The sequence below is a fragment of the Lissotriton vulgaris genome, chromosome 1_1 (genome assembly GCF_964263255.1).
Source record: "Lissotriton vulgaris chromosome 1_1, aLisVul1.2, whole genome shotgun sequence".
Classification (NCBI taxonomy): domain Eukaryota; kingdom Metazoa; phylum Chordata; class Amphibia; order Caudata; family Salamandridae; genus Lissotriton; species Lissotriton vulgaris.
Genome location: NC_141685.1, coordinates 674,011,942 through 674,029,797, shown reverse-complemented (window position 1 = coordinate 674,029,797; position 17,856 = coordinate 674,011,942). Strand labels below are relative to the sequence as shown.

General features: G+C 48.1%; 2 protein-coding genes across 3 annotated transcripts in view; one reads left to right on the top strand and one right to left on the bottom strand.

The window, feature by feature from the left end:
- TRMT13 (tRNA methyltransferase 13) overlaps window positions 1-14,334 on the top strand; it is a 207,594-nt gene extending 193,260 nt beyond the window's left edge. The window contains exon 11 of the mRNA XM_086954492.1: window positions 14,151-14,334. Within this exon, the coding sequence (XP_086810618.1) occupies window positions 14,151-14,334 (184 nt within the window). The remainder of the gene's footprint in view (window positions 1-14,150) is intronic.
- LRRC39 (leucine rich repeat containing 39) overlaps window positions 13,593-17,856 on the bottom strand; it is a 229,947-nt gene continuing 225,683 nt past the window's right edge. For both annotated transcript variants that reach the window (XM_086954502.1, XM_086954510.1), the window contains exons 7-9: window positions 17,237-17,389; window positions 15,115-15,251; window positions 13,593-14,725 (exon numbers count right to left, since the gene is read on the bottom strand). In XM_086954502.1, coding sequence (XP_086810628.1) covers window positions 14,670-14,725; window positions 15,115-15,251; window positions 17,237-17,389 — 346 coding nt within the window. In that variant the 3' untranslated portion in view covers window positions 13,593-14,669. The remainder of the gene's footprint in view (window positions 14,726-15,114; window positions 15,252-17,236; window positions 17,390-17,856) is intronic.

Genomic DNA, 17,856 nt, shown 5'->3' with positions numbered 1-17,856 from the left:
TTATTCGTTTTGTGAGCGTGGGGGATTTGGAGTCCCGGATTTTTTGTTATATTATCTCATTGCCCAGATCCATTTGACATACTATTGGTATCACCCTGAGGCCCGACTTCTGTATCTTAAGCCCGAATGCTCCCAAATACATCCTAATCAGCTATCTGCAGTACTACCGCAGGACTTACCTCGCTGCCCCTCAGAAATTCAGATGCTACCCACGACGTGCAGGGCATGGACGAAACAGTGACGGTATTTACAAGCGGACTTCCTATACTCGGGGAACATACCATTGGCAGATAATGCATGGTTACCCCTGCCCCCCCTACTGAAGCCCTTACCAAACGCACATTAACCAAACATGGATTCCAGATGGTTGGTGACCTGTTTAAAGAGTCACGTCCATGCACGATGGCAGACCTCCTTGCACAATGGACAGATTCCTCCTGCACAGGGTCCTAGATCCTTGATCGGAGCGATCCCAGACTCTTTGTCACACCACCTCACCACCTCTGTTTCGCACCTGTACCATCTCACATTATCTCTTCGTTCCGCGGTTGGTGCCAAGGCATGGACTGCCTGGGAGCGGGACCTGTGTATACCAATAACTGACGACATATGGCATTATTGTTGTGCACAAACGCGTTATATTTCAAATAACCATCGCAACAAATTATTGCATTTTAAATATATACATCAAGCTTATATAACCCCGAAATTACTGGCCAAGATAGATCCTAATTTTTCACACCTGGCATGGTATTGTGCGCCAGTTCAGGCATATTGGGAAGAGATCTTCAGCCATTTATCTCTTATGGTGGAGCAAACTATACAACCTACACCATTGGCAGCATTGCATGGATATGTTCAACCTTTAAAAAAGGACATTCGAAGGTTCACGGCAATAGCTTTACTCATCGCAAAGCGGCAGATCTCTTTACACTGGGGCAGAACGCAAACACCGACTGTTAGGGTCTGGCTTCACAACATGACTCTTTGCGACACTATGAGTGATATATATGCTACACTGCTTTCACCGACTTCACGCCCGTGGGATATTTCGCAAGCATTGAAGAATTACTTATTAACATATCCCCTGGACGGAGACTAAAACGCCCAAGTAGTTATAGATAGACGGAGTGCAATACCTTAAGATTACAATAGGCTGCGGCTTATTGCTTGAAACTGAGGAATGTATAGCATGAACAGTCCTTGATTCACTGTAAAAACTATGCAACCAATTGTATTTGATATATGTCCATTTCGCAAGTCATTGTCATCCTTTTTAGGTTTTGCCTGAGCCAGTGCATGCGCTGCCCTGGCAAGACATTTTGTGAGTGGGGTTTTCAAAGTGCTACCACACGCTGGCCTCAAGCGTGCGCACACGTGATGTGGGCACGCGCGCACAGCCGCCATCAGCCCACGATCGCGATGACTTTCACTTTCACGGGCGTGCCGCCGCGCCACTTTCGCAGGCGTGCGGGCACGCGCGCACAACCGCCATCAGCCTGCGATGACTTTCACTTTCGCGACTGCGCTGCCAATTCTTGTTTCCTTTTTTTTTTTTAGGCGGGGTCCACGAACTCTGGGTGGTGTGATCTGGGCCATGAGAAGTCACTTCCAGATCAGTGCAGATTGCGCCCCAGACAGCGAGATTCACTTAAAACGTTTCACCACTAATTTTATACGGATCGCAGACCAAGTCTGTCTGTGTAACTTTTATTTGCGACTACCGAGTGGAAGGCAACGCACACTCCTGAGCTCTTACTTGTCTGGAAATTAGAGCCTCTGTTTCCGCCACTCCGGTTTCGTTGATAGTTTTATGTGAGCAGTGCTGAGCTGTCTATGTTTGAAGGTGACTTCTTGACATGTGTTTGTAAGGTGGTGTACTGTGAACGATCTGCCCCTGGGAATCGCTTTCTCATTCATCTCATCCTACTCCTCTAAGAAAGCCAAAAGACAATACTTTGTCCATTAAAGTATGAACCAGGAGTGCCTTATATCTCGTAGACTACTCTCCGGTATACGGATCAGCAGTAGTGATGAGTGTCAAAGAACAGCGCTAGGCTACAAACTAAATGCTCAGAATGCTTCTATTATAGACCCCTGCCAATGAGTCAATGACAGAAAATAGTATATTTGGTATTGGGTTTAATTGGTAGTATTCATTGACATTTTATTAGCTTTCCCAGCAACTCATATTAAATATTCACAGTTAAGAAAAATTATTTAAAATTATATCATTGTTAAGCAGAGACCTCACTAGAGTCAATAAATAATTGATGCAATTCTATTCCATCCCTTCCCTTGTGGGCAAAAAACATCCACAGCTACCTTTTTTTTTAGTTTTCATTCACGATCCCAGGCAACTGCCATAGCAGATGCCAGTCCACTTTCCTTCCATTTCCTGCTGCAATGTGTTGTAGGGTCCGTCAAAGAGGATTCAGAAGCGAAAGTCTCTTGCCCTACCAATGTCGGGATCCCGTTACCCCTCCTCTGCCGTCGCCCTTTACGGTTGGGACTTGTAATACCAATGAATCCCTCCGTGTTTTCATTTGTAATTATTAGGATAAGACTGCAGTGGCAAATAATATATATTGAAACCTGCCACCCACAATAAGGCACACTAAAAAGGGGTGTTTGCTGGCGCAGCCACTGTGCTGGAGATCTGGAGTCCTGTAAGGTGGTGCTGGGAACAGGTCTGTGCTGTAGCACAGGAAGAAAAGGCAGCCTTAAGCAGGGCACAAGTTGTGGAAAAAGAAGTGGGGGGATGCTGTCACCGGAAGTGTCGTCACGACAGGAAGTGACATCACGAAAGGTGCCTAGCGCCTCGTCCCAGAGAGGCCAAAGAGTGAAGTCCAGCTGTTTGGCACGGGGGACGGCGTCCCCCCGGTAAAAAGGGGGGGACGCCGTCCACCCACGTGGTACCCCGACTCGAGCCCTGGCCTTAAGGTTGCCTGCCCCCAAATACCTGTCATCCAGCAGCACAGCCACAATCATGTGACCAGACTAGGCATACACCAGCGTGCATTTGTCAGTCTAACACTTCAGTTACTCGATGACACCTCTCTTTCTAGGAACACACTAGTTGATGTGCAGCTTGATTTTAGTGCAGTGGTAGCATTTGACATTATTGTTAGTTACTTATTGATCAGGAGTGCTTGGGTATTAAGAGAGCTCACTTGATGCTTAGGAGTCAGAGAGGGCACCAGTGCCTCGGGTAGTGAACAACACAAGGCAGGGCTTAATTTATTTCACAAATGAAAGCACCAACATTTTTTTTCAGCATCCGACATTCACTAAGAAGAAAAAAGAAACAAGTATTTACATAGCCAATAGGTCTCGCCTTTGGGACCTTATAAGTGTTTAGTTATCTAGCACAATATCCTTGGTGCAACAACATCAACTGTTGCATGGCTAAACACTTATAAGGTCCCAAAGGCGAGACCTATTGGCTATGCCAATGCTTGTTGTTAAATGCTCTTGTACCTTGTTTATTGCTGGGGTTACGCTCTTTGTTGTTCTTGAATGGTTTCAATCTATTTGAGATGCTATATATTGTCATGCACCATCAATGTGTTTGCATCTTGCTGATTTCAAAAAAGAAAAGAAGAAAAAAAAACTACAATAGAGACTGTAACCTCTCCTGTTTATATTGGAGTTATGAAAAAAGAGTAGCATCGGGCGTGGCCAAGATGGCGTCGGAGTAAGACCTGCTTTCGAGTCACTCCGGCGCCGACCTGCTAAGCATTGTATAGCATCGCCTACGGGGTGCCAATCGACTCTGAGATACTCGCAGAGGCTACCGGCATCGAGTGGAGAGTTCCGGAGCCCCCGGCGAGGCCATAGGAGACCGGAGAGCGCCATTGCGGGAGGGTCATCGCCCGGCCTACTAAGCATCGGTCTTGCGTGAGGGGGAGGCCGGCCTGTGAGTGCAGAGGAGCCGGCGCCGGCTGGGCGTGGCATCGCGGAGCAGCGGATCACTCCTGCCCCCTTATCGCTGCCAGTGTTGCTCCGCACTATCGAAGCACTGAGGCGGTATTGGGCGCTCTGTTGCAGCGGACCCGAGGACCTCAACAGACGATCGGCCACGTGGAGGGTGTACCTCGGACTATCAGCGGAGCTGTGCGAGCCCGGGAGCGGCTATTACTGGACGGCGCAGAGACGGCTACTTGCGTCCACTGATGAAGCGGGGTGTCCTCTTCGCCCCCGCGAGCAGCCTAACACTCTGAGGTGGTGCCCGTGGCGTGAAACAACTACGAACCGAAGGCACTGGCCCTGCGCTGTGGGCCCCGGCCCTGCATGTGAGCGGAACTAGAAGCCTATTCTGCCCTGCGAGCTGACTGTCTGGCCCGCGCTGTCCCCTCACCGGCGGCCGCAGCATAATTTGGAGGACCGGCGGGGGCACGTGGCTGGAGCAGGGGGTCTGCCTTCGTGGCCCCGATTGACAGAGACTGAGAACCCGGGACTGATTGCCGGACGACACTGTCCCTGCATTGACTCTTGGACTTTTGCGGGAAGCTTCTGAGCCGCCATCTTGATCAGGCGGCCGCCGCCCGTGGCGTAGTTGCGCGGCAGCGGGGAGCCCTGCATTCCTAGTGAATCCTTACGCTACGCCTGAGCACTCCTCGTCCCCGGTGAAGGTACGATAGCCTTGGTCCCACGGCACGGCCGGCCCTTCGAGATGTCCACTGTACCACGCAAAGGAAGGACGGTTAAGGACGGGGCCTCCAAATCGTCGCAGCAGCCATCTTCCCCAGGGGCTAGTGGTTCGTCTAGGCAGTCGGACGGGGAGGCGCCCGCCACCAAGGCCTTCATGACGGAGCTGTGTGCCTCTATCAAGGAGGATATTTCTGAGCTTCGCGCCCAGCTGGCGTCGGATCTCCTGGAGGTGCGGAGGGATGTCGATGGCATTGGTGAACGAGTGGCAACCCTGGAAGATCACGACTTGAGTGTGGCGAATGATGTGCACCAACTACAACAGGATATTATTCGCCTTACGGAACAGAATTTGGACCTGCAGGCCCACGCGGAGGACTTGGAGAATCGTTCCAGGAGAAACAATATTCGTATTAGGGCGGTCCCTTGGGACGGTGAGGCTGGAGACTTGCGAGAGTATGTCCAGGCCCTGTTCTTGCAGACCTTGGATGAGGAGGACGTGCAGGAAATTAAAATGGATAGGGTGCACAGAGTCGGCCTACCTAGGCGAGGGGGTGGCCCCCCCCGGACATCCTCGTATGTGTGCATGACTTTCAAACAAAGGAGCGTATCCTACGGAAAGCTAGAGCCATCACCTCCTTACAATTCAGAGACCACCGTCCGCAACTCTACCAGGACTTAGCGGCATCTACGCTTCAAAAGAGGAGAGAATTCTGCCCAGTGACTGCTTTCTTGCGGGAGCGTAACATCTCGTACTCCTGGGGGCACCCCTTCCGTATAATATTCAGATGGCAGAACAGGCTGGCGCAAATCCACTCCCTGCAGGCCCCGAAGGATCTTCTGGGGCTGGAGGACGTTCCTTCCTCTCAGGCGGCGCATCCCTCCCCATCGAGGCGACGGCATCGATCTTCCTCATGGCATCGAATTGGTTCTTCCCCGGACCGGGGGCGTCCGGACCGCACTGCTAGCTTGCAAGAGAGGGGAGCTGCGGTGGCATCGGTGGCTTCGGCCACGCTAGCAGATACTCAGCAGAGCTCTGGAGCAGCATGATCCCCGACTTCCTTGATGGTTGGGCGCCGGAGGGTCTCTGGCCCTAAGGTCTCGGGGTACTATGGTACTTTTGGAGAAGACACCCCGGGCCGTGGCCCTGGGGGCCCCCGAACTGGTGCCCCCACCCCGATTCCAGTCTGATGTGGACCTTGTGACCCGTGGCCCATTGGAACTGCTGAGTGCTTGGTTCAGGTTTAGTGCCTTGTGCTCTGTCTTCTTGTTTTTTGGTTTGCTGGAGGGGGGTGGGAAGGAGGGAGTTCTGGGGGTTAGTACTGCAGGGGAACTGTTGGGGTTGGGGTTGGTGGGGAGGGGCGGTGTGGTGGCGACCGAAGATGGTGTGTATGTGATGTTGTTGGCACTAGTGGTGTTCTTCTTTGCACTTCTTATCTTGCACTACAATGTGACCATTCCATTTCTTGGGATTTGCAGGGGGGAGGCCTCTCTGGGAAGCTGGGGAGGGGTGAATGCGGTTCCCCATGAACGGAGGGTACTTGGGGCTTCACCCTTGCTATCTTTGTACAATTACTTTCAGTATACAGAATTTAACATGTCGTCCTGCCAGGGAGGTTCGGAGGTGGGGTACGCTGGAGTCACTGAAATGGGAGGGATGGCCCAGAATATGGGGGGATTGTTGGGAGGGGGGCCTGATCCAGGGGGGTGTGGACTGGTGAATGGCGGGGGTCCGGGTTGGACTCTGGGTGCCTTAGCAAACGCATAGAACGGAGTCTCATGTCGTCATCATGCCAGTTAGTATAGGTACCTGGAACGTGAAGGGTGTCAATTCCCCGCAGAAACGACAGAAGCTCTGGAAGTATCTCTCAGACCACCATCTAGATGTAGTTGCCCTCCAGGAGACCCACTTGGCCAGGAGAGATGAACTGAGACTCCGTCATAGGAATTTCCCCCTTATCTACAGGGCATCTGCGCCCACGAAGCATAGAGGGGTGGCCCTCCTCTTTCGGGCCTCTCTCCACTTTCAACCCCTGGGGGTGAGCGGTGATAAGGAGGGCCGTTGGCTAATGGTGAAGGGGTCATTATATGGCCGCCAGTGTACCTTTGTTGTGGTTTATGCTCCGAATGCGGGCCAAAATGGTTTTTTGCAATGCTTGATGGACAAGATGGGGGACTTTGTGGATGGGCACTTGATACTGCTGGGGGACTTCAACATGGTGTGGGACAGGGATTTAGATAGCTCGGGGGCGCGCAGGGCAGATACTGGTATCTTCTCGGAGGAAACGCAACGTCAAGTATGCGAACTGGGACTGGTGGAGAGCTGGCTTTTCGTACACGCTCAGGCCAAGGATTATACTTTCTTTTCTCACGTCCATCGCTCGTACTCCCGCATAGATCACATTTTTGTTAGCCAGGCCCTCAGGGGAGATATTCGAATGGCTGATATCTTCCCGCTCTCATTGTCGGGCCATAGTTTAGTGGTGCTTGGGTTGCATTGGTCTGTAGGGGGGGACGGCTGGCGGAAGTGGTACTTCCCGGCAGCGTTGGTACGGGATGAGGTGTCCTGTAAGGAGCTGCGAAAGGCTATAGGAGACTTTTTTGCTCTTAACCCATCTTCTGACACGTCAGTGTATACCACATGGGATGCGTGCAAGGCCTCAATACGGGGTACGTGCCTCGCCCTTAATGCGAATCTTAACAAGCTTCGGCGGAAGGAGAGGGAGGCTCTGGAGTCGGAGCTTGCGGTCCTGGAGCAGGCGCACAAGTCGAACCCCTCTAGGGTGACCCTCCGCCCGCTTACGGCAGTACGAGGGAAATTGAAAGCCCACTACAACAACCGGGCTGAATTTACCCTCCTGCGTCTCAGACGTGTCTCCTACTCCCAGGGGAATAAGGTTGGGCGCCACCTTGCCCGGCAGCTTCGAGATAAGCGCGAGAGGGATTACATCGGGGGCATACAGGACCATACAGGTTCTATTCGGCATAAGGATGTAGACAAGGCGGCCATTTTTGGTCGCTTCTACGCGGATCTCAACTCGAGCGACGCCCTGGATCCAGAGGCCCAGTCTGCGTTTTTGGGTGGTCTTCCTATCCCACAGGTCTCCAAGGAATGGAACGAGTTGCTGTCTTCCCCCATTTCTAGAGAGGAGGTACTGGACGCCATTAAGGCTCTAAAACTACACAAGGCCCCGGGTCCTGACGGTTACATGGCCCTGTTTTACAAAACATTCGCATCAGACATCTGCGACTACCTGGTTTCCCTTTTCAACGCGATGGCTTCTGAGGGTAGAACCTCGGACACCATGGCTGAGGCCCTGATCACTATTATCCCAAAACCAGGGAAGGATCTTACCAACTGCGCATCTTATCGCCCGATAGCGCTCCTTAACCTGGACGCTAAGTTGTACTCGTCTATTCTTGCTAGCAGGCTGCAGAACTTGATGCCGGCTCTGATCCACCCAGACCAGTCCGGGTTTATAAAAGGTCGACAGACTCACGACGCGTAATCCATTTGATAGAGAAGGCTGAGCGGTTTCACATACCGGCGGTGTTAGTAGGGATTGACGCGGAAAAAGCCTTTGATCGCGTTGATTGGGGTTTTTTACATCGCACGTTGGTAGCCTTCGGGTTCTCACCCCGATTCATAAGAATGCTTGAGGCCAATTACAACAGTCCCACCTCTCGGGTGCTGGTTAACGGTCACAGGTCCGGGAGTTTCCACCACTCCCGCGGAACACGTCAGGGCTGTCCGCTCTCGCCACTTCTCTTTGCGCTTAGCATAGAACCGTTGGCATTAGCGATTCGGGAGAACGAGCGGATCTTGGGCCTCCCCTTTACGGGTGAGCAACATAAGATTTCACTCTTCACTGATGACGTACTACTGTCAATTCGGGATCCGGCGTTGTCGTTACCCCATATCCATGCAGTGCTCTCCAAGTTTGAAACGGTGGCGGGGTTCAAAGTTAACTTTGATAAATCGTACATTTTGAACTTAAACCTACCGCCTGGTGAGGTGCACCGGATCCGGTCGCTTACCCCACTCTCGTGGTCAACCTCCTCCCTGTTATATCTGGGCGTACGGCTGACCTCTACCATATTTACAACAAGGGGTGGTGAGGGACAGAGTCTCTGAATTAAGCAGAAAGCTCTCACCCAGTCAAGAGATCAGGGCTAGATCCAACACCGTTTTTTAGCTCACTGCACCATCCCAGTTTCAGAACCTGGCTGTATGCAAATTAGTCTGTTCCTGTCCCAGTGCATGATGGGAACAGGGCAAACCAAACTACAAAAGCCAATTCTTACACTGGGAAGGAAACAAGCTCCCGGGGACCGGTTTCTGGCATTACAGCCGTCTTCGGCCCGGTTTGCTTGAATCCTGATGGTGCAATGAGCAAGGGTCTCACATCTGAGAATACCCTTCCACGCTTGGGGTGGACAAAAATATTTACAACAAGGGGTGGTGAGGGACAGAGTCTCTGAATTAAGCAGAAAGCTCTCACCCAGTCAAGAGATCAGGGCTAGATCCAACACCGTTTTTTAGCTCACTGCACCATCCCAGTTTCAGAACCTGGCTGTATGCAAATTAGTCTGTTCCTGTCCCAGTGCATGATGGGAACAGGGCAAACCAAACTACAAAAGCCAATTCTTACACTGGGAAGGAAACAAGCTCCCGGGGACCGGTTTCTGGCATTACAGCCGTCTTCGGCCCGGTTTGCTTGAATCCTGATGGTGCAATGAGCAAGGGTCTCACATCTGAGAATACCCTTCCACGCTTGGGGTGGACAAAAATATTTACAACAAGGGGTGGTGAGGGACAGAGTCTCTGAATTAAGCAGAAAGCTCTCACCCAGTCAAGAGATCAGGGCTAGATCCAACACCGTTTTTTAGCTCACTGCACCATCCCAGTTTCAGAACCTGGCTGTATGCAAATTAGTCTGATGGTGATGGATCAAGCCCTGATCTTTGGACTGGGTAAGAGTGGTCTGTTTAACTCAGACACTCTGTTCATCACCACCCCCTTTTCTAAATCGTTTTTGGCCACTATAGGTGTGGCAGGGTATACTCAGACATGAGTCCCTTTCTCACTGCTCCATCAGGATTCAAGCAAGCCGGGCCGAAGAAGGCTGAAATGCCAGAAACCGGTCCCCGGTAGCTTGTCTCCTTTCTGGTGAAGAATTGGCTTGGTAGTTTAGTCTGCCCTGTTCCCATGATGCACTGGGCCAGGGCAGACTGATTTGCATATAGCCAGGTTCTGAGCTGGGATGGGGCAGTGAGATAAATAACGGTGATGGATCAAGCCCTGATCTTTGGACTGGGTAAGAGTGGTCTGTTTAACTCAGACACTCTGTTCATCACCACCCCCTTTTCTAAATCGTTTTTGGCCACTATAGGTGTGGCAGGGTATACTCAGACATGAGTCCCTTTCTCACTGCTCCATCAGGATTCAAGAAAGCCGGGCCGAAGAAGGCTGAAATGCCAGAAACCGGTCCCCGGTAGCTTGTCTCCTTTCTGGTGAAGAATTGGCTTGGTAGTTTAGTCTGCCCTGTTCCCATGATGCACTGGGCCAGGGACAGACTGATTTGCATATAGCCAGGTTCTGAGCTGGGATGGGGCAGTGAGATAAATAACGTGATGGATCAAGCCCTGATCTTTGGACTGGGTAAGAGTGGTCTGTTTAACTCAGACACTCTGTTCATCACCACCCCCTTTTCTAAATCGTTTTTGGCCACTATAGGTGTGGCAGGGTTTACTCAGACATGAGTCCCTTTCTCACTGCTCCATCAGGATTCAAGCAAGCCGGGCCGAAGAAGGCTGAAATGCCAGAAACCGGTCCCCGGTAGCTTGTCTCCTTTCTGGTGAAGAATTGGCTTGGTAGTTTAGTCTGCCCTGTTCCCATGATGCACTGGGCCAGGGACAGACTGATTTGCATATAGCCAGGTTCTGAGCTGGGATGGGGCAGTGAGATAAATAACAGTGATGGATCAAGCCCTGATCTTTGGACTGGGTAAGAGTGGTCTGTTTAACTCAGACACTCTGTTCATCACCACCCCCTTTTCTAAATCGTGACCTCTACCTTAGGCGCACTATTTCAGGCCAACTTCCCTCCGATGCTGGCGTCGATACATGCGGAATTGGAACGGTGGAAACCGAAATATATCTCGTGGTTGGGTAGGATTCATGCGCTTAAAATGGTCCTCCTGCCTAAATTCCTATACCTCTTCCAAGCCCTACCCATTCCGATAGGAGTGGATTACTTCCGTCGGCTTAAGACCTTGATGTTGAAATACGTCTGGCAAGGTGGTCGGGCGCGACTTTCGTATGCGGTTCTCCGACGCCCACGAATGGAGGGGGGGGGGGGTGGGGTTCCCGGACATGCACTTGTATTATAAGGCTGTCCAATTGAGAGTCCTGGTGGAATGGTCCCAGCAGCTTTCGGAGAAGCACTGGCTCCATATGGATCGGAGCGTTGCGGGCGATCCATCTGGGATCTAGCTTGGAAACCAAAGGTGGACCGGCCCAGAAACGCGTACATTAGCACCCCCACCAGCACGGTGTTAAAGGTATGGGACACGGTCAGTGGCGATGATCGGTGGACCACATTCCCGTCCCCGTTCACCCCTATCCATTTCAACCCGGCCTTCCCTCCGGCGTTGACGGAGGGACCCTTTGGTGTCTGGAGGGAGGGTGGCTGTAGGGCCCTCACCCACCTGTTTCACGGTGTCGCACCCCTTACTTTCCATAATTGTATGAGGGACTACGGTGTTCTGCCAACCGAACGCTTTCGTCATCTTCAGCTCCTTCATTGGGCGACGTCCCCTGGAGTGGTGGATGCAGCTACTAGACCTTTGACGAAATTTGAAACCTTTATTCTTCGCACATCCACCATGAAGGGGGCGATTTCTTTTTTGTATGGGATGCTATTAGACACCGCGATGTCCCCTCGGCCTCGATATATGGATCACTGGGAGAGTACACTTGGGAGGGACATTTCCGACAGCGAATTGACGAGCTTATGGCGGGATGTGACGGCATAATCACTCTGCTGATCTCAGAGAGGCTCATATGAAGCTTTTATTCGATTGGTATTTGTATCCGTCCAAGTTGCACTGAATATTCCCGACTACCTCAGATAGGTGTTGGCGAGGCTGCGGGATGTTGGGTGACTTCAGCCACATCTGGTGGGACTGCCCCACCATCCGGCCATTTTGGTCCGAGATCCTCTCCCACATCAAAGATGTGTTGGGATACCCACTCCCGGACTCAATGGACTTTGTCTTGTTGGGCCTCAGGGATCCGCAGCTTGAATACCAAACTAGAGCTGATAAGCGCATTATGTGGCTTTGTCTGGGGGCGGCCAAGCTGACTTTGGCAGCCGCTTGGAAAAGCCTGACTGCTCCTGCCATTTCTTTATGGCATGCACGGCTATGGCGACTACTGAGTATGGAGCGACTTTCAGATATCTTCCTGGGGAACTTTAAAAACTTCATGTTCAATTGGGGCCCCTTGGTGAGGTTTTTGTCCCGTGGTTTGCCTTCGGCAGTTTGCCCTTCGGCGCTACGTGCGCTTCACCTCTTTCAAATTTAATCACCTGTGTGTATGATGCTGTTCTGAATGCGTGATGGTCGCCACCACTGGGGGAGGGGTGGGGGATGGGGGGAAAGACGGAGGGGGTGTTAGTTGGGGTTGTTGTTCTTCTCTTAGTTGCGACCCGATGCGCCTTTACAGGCGGACGGCCTGGCCCCTATTTTCCTCTATGATTATGATCGAGATTGGAACACCCTTCTTCTTCTGAGAACTTTGCACTAGCCGCTGGGACATGGGTGCGCACTTCGGACAATGTAGGCTGGAGTTGCATATCATTAGCACTCCTATTGACTGCTCGCTGCCGTCCCTTTTGATGTACTTTTTGGGTTTCCTTTTATCTTTTTTGCAATAATGTTCTTCACCACCCCCTGTGTGGGGTTATATGGCAGAATGTCGCCTGTTCCTTTTTTCTCCTTCTCCTTCTTTCTTGTCCTTTTTTTCTATTCCTCTCTTTTTCTACTTTCAACTTTGCAAAATACAAATAAAAAATGTTACAAAAAAAAAAAGAGTAGCATCCAGCACTGTAAAAGTGAAAACTAAATAAAAGAAATGTAAACTCAGAGATCACATTCCCAATTAACAAATAAATTCAGCAACCTCTGTTGGAATTTTAAAATGTGTTAACCCGACAGAAATATTTTCCTGAGGGGTGATGCTGCTTAATGCAAGTACTCCTGAGAGACAAGCGACACAGGCAAATGGCCACAATTTATGATTAGTATAGGTTAAACGGGTAGTTTATTGAAGTGAATTTACATTCCTAATTTAGATAATGGTAATGCATTAACATCTACAGTAGAATCCTACAAATTGCAAAGTTTCTTTCCCGGAAGCTGTTGGTCACAGTTGTCAGTAAACATGCTGGCATTACCACAGTGTGATGGCCTGAACACCTTGAAAAAAGCAACCTGTCCACGTGAGGCATTTACTTTTGTGCTCTTTCTGATTCCCTCTGCTCCTCGAACAATTTCACTTTTATCATTTCTGCCGGTGTCTTTCATCAGAGTTCATGGAAATACTACTACACTACTGCTATATGTATTTACTGGAACCAAGCTATACCTGCTAACCAGGGCGAAACTGTTCCTGGGTTGCTTGTGCTCCAGTTTAGGGGAGGGCCTGTCCTCGCAGTTCGGGCTGGACTGTTTCTATTGGAACAAGGTGAAGACTGTTTTGCACATGGCTGGGTCCAAAGGGAGGTGGCATGGTGTGCAAAATAACGATTGACTGGGATGCGGCCACGAGTACATACTAGTGGCTGACATTAATTCAAGCATTCCCTCCATTACTTTTTTTGTATACTTCTTTTTAGATGTATTTATAACACCCAACACACAGAGATTCTAGGCAAAATACCAAGCATCTGAAATTTTATTTCATGACCGTTGTGTTTTTGCTAATGTCTGTGAAATCCTCACAACATTTTGCCAACTGAAAGGGTGTCGTCTGTGCTAATATGTGTAACTGTCTTAACAGGCAGATCGCTTCTTCTAATTTCAGGCAAGATCTTTTTTGTTTCTCTACTCCAGGTTCTCATAAACAGATAAGCTGAGATGTTTGTATGGGGTGCTGGTCGGTGGATGCAAATTTTTAAACAATGCATGATTGTAAAACCAGCTGCAGGTCCATGCTTTGGAGCACAACTCCTTGAGCCTTTGATTTACAGGATCACAATTTCTTTATAGACCTTAAGTGTGACACAGTCATGTTACTCCTCACTGCCTCCATTTTGAAAACAATTAAGTTGGTTATGAAGTACAACTGATTGATCATACTTGCTGAGGCATATAATGCTTCTGACAAAGTAACTGGGCTCGCGACCACATCTTTTGTATTTTTTTGGGGAGGAGACATTGATGTTGTTGCCTGTCCTTTGTAATATGCTGTTGTAAGATGTTTATTGTCTCTTCTAGGCTGCTTACCGTGGAAGAACGAGAAAACATAGGGCGTCTCTGCAAGCTGTTGATTGACAATGGGAGAATGCATTATTTACAGCAAAAGGGTTATCGGGCCGATCTGCAATACTACACAGACCCTGCGGTGTCCTTGGAGAACGTACTGTTGACAGCTGTACCAAGTCAATCTGCGTTGTTGTAGCTTTTCCAAGATGGAGTACTTTGCTGGAATGGCCACAGATATGCCTGAAATTTTTAAACCTTGTTTACAGACTTATCACTTGTTCAACAATTTTAACGGTTTTTACTAGCATCTTGCTGTGTGACTGGAAAAGGATTACTTTAAGTAGTTCTCTTTGAAGCACAGATATCAGGAAAGTATGCCACACTGCCCGAAAGACTTGTCTTTGTTACGCATTTAGATGCCCGAGTCACACATCATATACGTTTTGCAATGTTTTCACTTCAAGAGCACTGTCCTTGGTATAATCCATTGGCATGTGTCGGATCTGCCGAGCTGGGCGTGGAATGTGTTATTTAGCCTTCCATTTCAATAGTGACTGATAGAACAGCTGCATAAGTGTCTCCTGTTTCTGTAAGTAAAAATAATCTTGTTAAAATATTATGCACATCCATAAATGTACATTGATCCCACTTACTTTGAAGTCAGTTGTTTCATGCTCCACAATCAATTTTTAAAGTAAGAATTACACAAATAGAGAGACATAATGTGAAGCTACCATCCTTAACTTAAGGTTGAAATTCACATCCTGACTTGTAACAAAGATGTCAGAATTTTAAAGAGAACTACAAAGGATACTTGATGTAGGCTGAAATTAGCATACATTACTGCATTTAATAATAATCTACCCTTGAAATTCAAGGGTACTGTTAGACTTTGGTTTGGGCCAATGTTAATTTTAAGTCTTATGTCATTTTTGTATGTAGTCATGGAAGGAACGAGTAAGAATTATTTCCCCACCTTTCCGGAGTGATTCTTGTATGTATGCGTGCATGAACTCTAGGCCAAAGAGTTCCCGTTCATCCTCCTCCTCCGGGTTTTCACAGGGTGGTAAAGTTACCTGTAGCTGGAGTGGATTATCTCTGAAGTTGACAAATCTGTTCGCACATTAAAAAATCTAGTTATTTCCTTTCAAATTGACCAAAGTTGAATATAATTTAAATCTACACATATCATATTTATAACTCTTAATCATATAATGCTAACGTAAGTACTTAAATGGAGCCAGTGGTTGCCAGTGGGGGCCACCGGCACCTATTTTTCTGCATCAGATACTTACTGATAGCAAGAGAGGGAAGACACACAAATCGGAAAGAGAGAGGAATGGAAAGATGGAGAAACCATCACAAAGAGAGAAAGCCAGAACCAGCAAAAGTGAGATAAACGGATAGGGGGTATCTGGTAGTGGATTAAAGAGGCATGAGGTAGACATAAGACAACCATCCTTGGTATCTGGTGCGCCAACATTTAAATTCACTGGCTGCATGCTTCTGGGCAGAAATTTGGGCCCAGGGATTCATTCTTGTACAAATCGAGCACTGCCTAGCCTTCTCTACATGTGAGTGTTCACAGTTTGCTTCTGAATACTAAATTAGTGTTGCTTTTATTATGTCCTGCTTTCACACTAGTCTTCCTCTCCACTACCGAGCTGTTAGACTGGGAATTTCTTTTATAAAAGCATTGTCAAAACCATTGGGTCTAGCTTGTGTTCTCATGAGATGTAAGAAAATATCTTTAGCAAAGGAAGTGCATGTATTCATGTTTTGAAGATTCAGAGAAGTTGGTAAAACGTACCTTGTGATGAGTTAAAGCATCCTAAACCTCTGGGTCCCTCCCCTACAGCCTACTGACTTACCATGAGGTGTTTAGGTAAAGTGAGCTGTGAGCATCCTATGCCCTGTTACTGTGTTAGCTTTTTCAATGTCAGTACACGTTGGTGCCAGGTATTCTATATGGCCGAAGAGTTGGAACAATATTTATGCCACACATCAGCAGGGCAATTGGTATGAGGTTTTTTTGCCAGTATTACAGGCAATGGGTGCAAATAATGGGGTTTGGTATATCTAGTGCTTAAAAACGCAGATTTTATGAAAACATTAAGGCTAATTTGTTATCATAACATTATCCCAAAACAAGAAAACATTGTTATATCAGCTATCTGATGAGTACTTGTGGTGTAGTGACTGGCAATGCTTAACTTGTGAACAAAAAAATATATATATGTGCGTTACAGATGTGGTACTTGCCCACCGCATCCGTCACGCCTTCCCACTTGAAATTAGGTCTAACCCTGCTACTCAGTGTTTAGGAAGCTTTTTAGATTTGACTTTTCAGCAAGGATATGTGTAATGATTAGTAACACACAATTTTTCAGCTACCCCAGCGTCATGATACCGTTTGGTGTACGTGAGCTTCAGAAATGTATATAATGGAAAACATCCTTTACAACAAAACTTTTACAACGCAGTGCTATTACAACGCAGGTTTTACAGCGAAAACCATTACAACGCATTGCGTTGGGGGCGCTCTAGGAATGGGAATAGATTTCATTTACTATCCAACACCTTCCCTAGTGTCCACGGGGACCGGAGTTGGAATAGTAAATTAAACTATTCTCTATCCAGCACCCCAAAGCACTATGCGTTGTAAAGGTTTGCGTTGTAAAACTGGCGTTGTAACAGAATGCGTGGTAAAAGCATGCGTTGTAACGTCATACATCCGTATATAACACAACATAAATCGGAGCATGCTGCCAAGGCTGCCTATTCTTCACTCCACCTCATGCCTCTTGCCTCCACCACCATGCATTTCATATCTCTTTATCGCACTCTTGCATGTTTTGTTTAAACACGTATTTCTCCTTCGGTGACAGGTTTCCAAGTTTTCCTCCTCATGCTTTTTTCAAGCTATTTAGCCTTTCACTCTGTTGCTCTTCGTTTTATTTAAGTATGATAAGGACAAATAAGTCTCTAGCCCCAGAAATGAATGATGGAGCCCACCACCTGAAACCACTGCCACATTAAGCACCAGTGACTGAGCACTCATACAAGCATTTTTTTTTAAGTATGAAAATAATGACTACCTCAGATTTGACATTTGCTGTAAGCACGCTGGAATATCCTGAAGTTTGTTGTTGCTGAGAACGAGAGTGCTCAAATTGTTCAGGTGGCTGATGGATTCTGGAAGGTTTGCAATTTCATTCCTTTGTATCCAGAATGTATGCAGAGTTTTCATCCTTTTGGAGTAAAAGGTTTATATTTAAGGCAGCCATTAAACAAGACATCATGATTGCAGAATAGGCACATTAGAATGAATAATAAGACAACTTGCAAGTTGCTTCATATCAGAGAATAATGACGGAATTTAATGTCTTATTAAAAAAAACATTTTATGTCATATTTATGTGTTTGTCTGTTTGCATTTACTATGTTTAAATATCGTGAATCTCACTACCAGGGTTAACATTCATAATACTATTGCAAATACTAGGGTAGAACGCTTATGGAAGTATGAGCAGCTATTACACCGCACTTCAAACCAAAGGTATCCGAGGACTTGCCAGCAGCTAAGCAACATTCAAAATCGGGTATAATTACAAATACAGTGTAGAAGGAAATTTATTGAATTGTTTTCTAAATTTGAGACTTGAATGTTCTTCTCCAGGGAGAAAGGTGATGATTCTATGGTCATTGCTCAAGTACT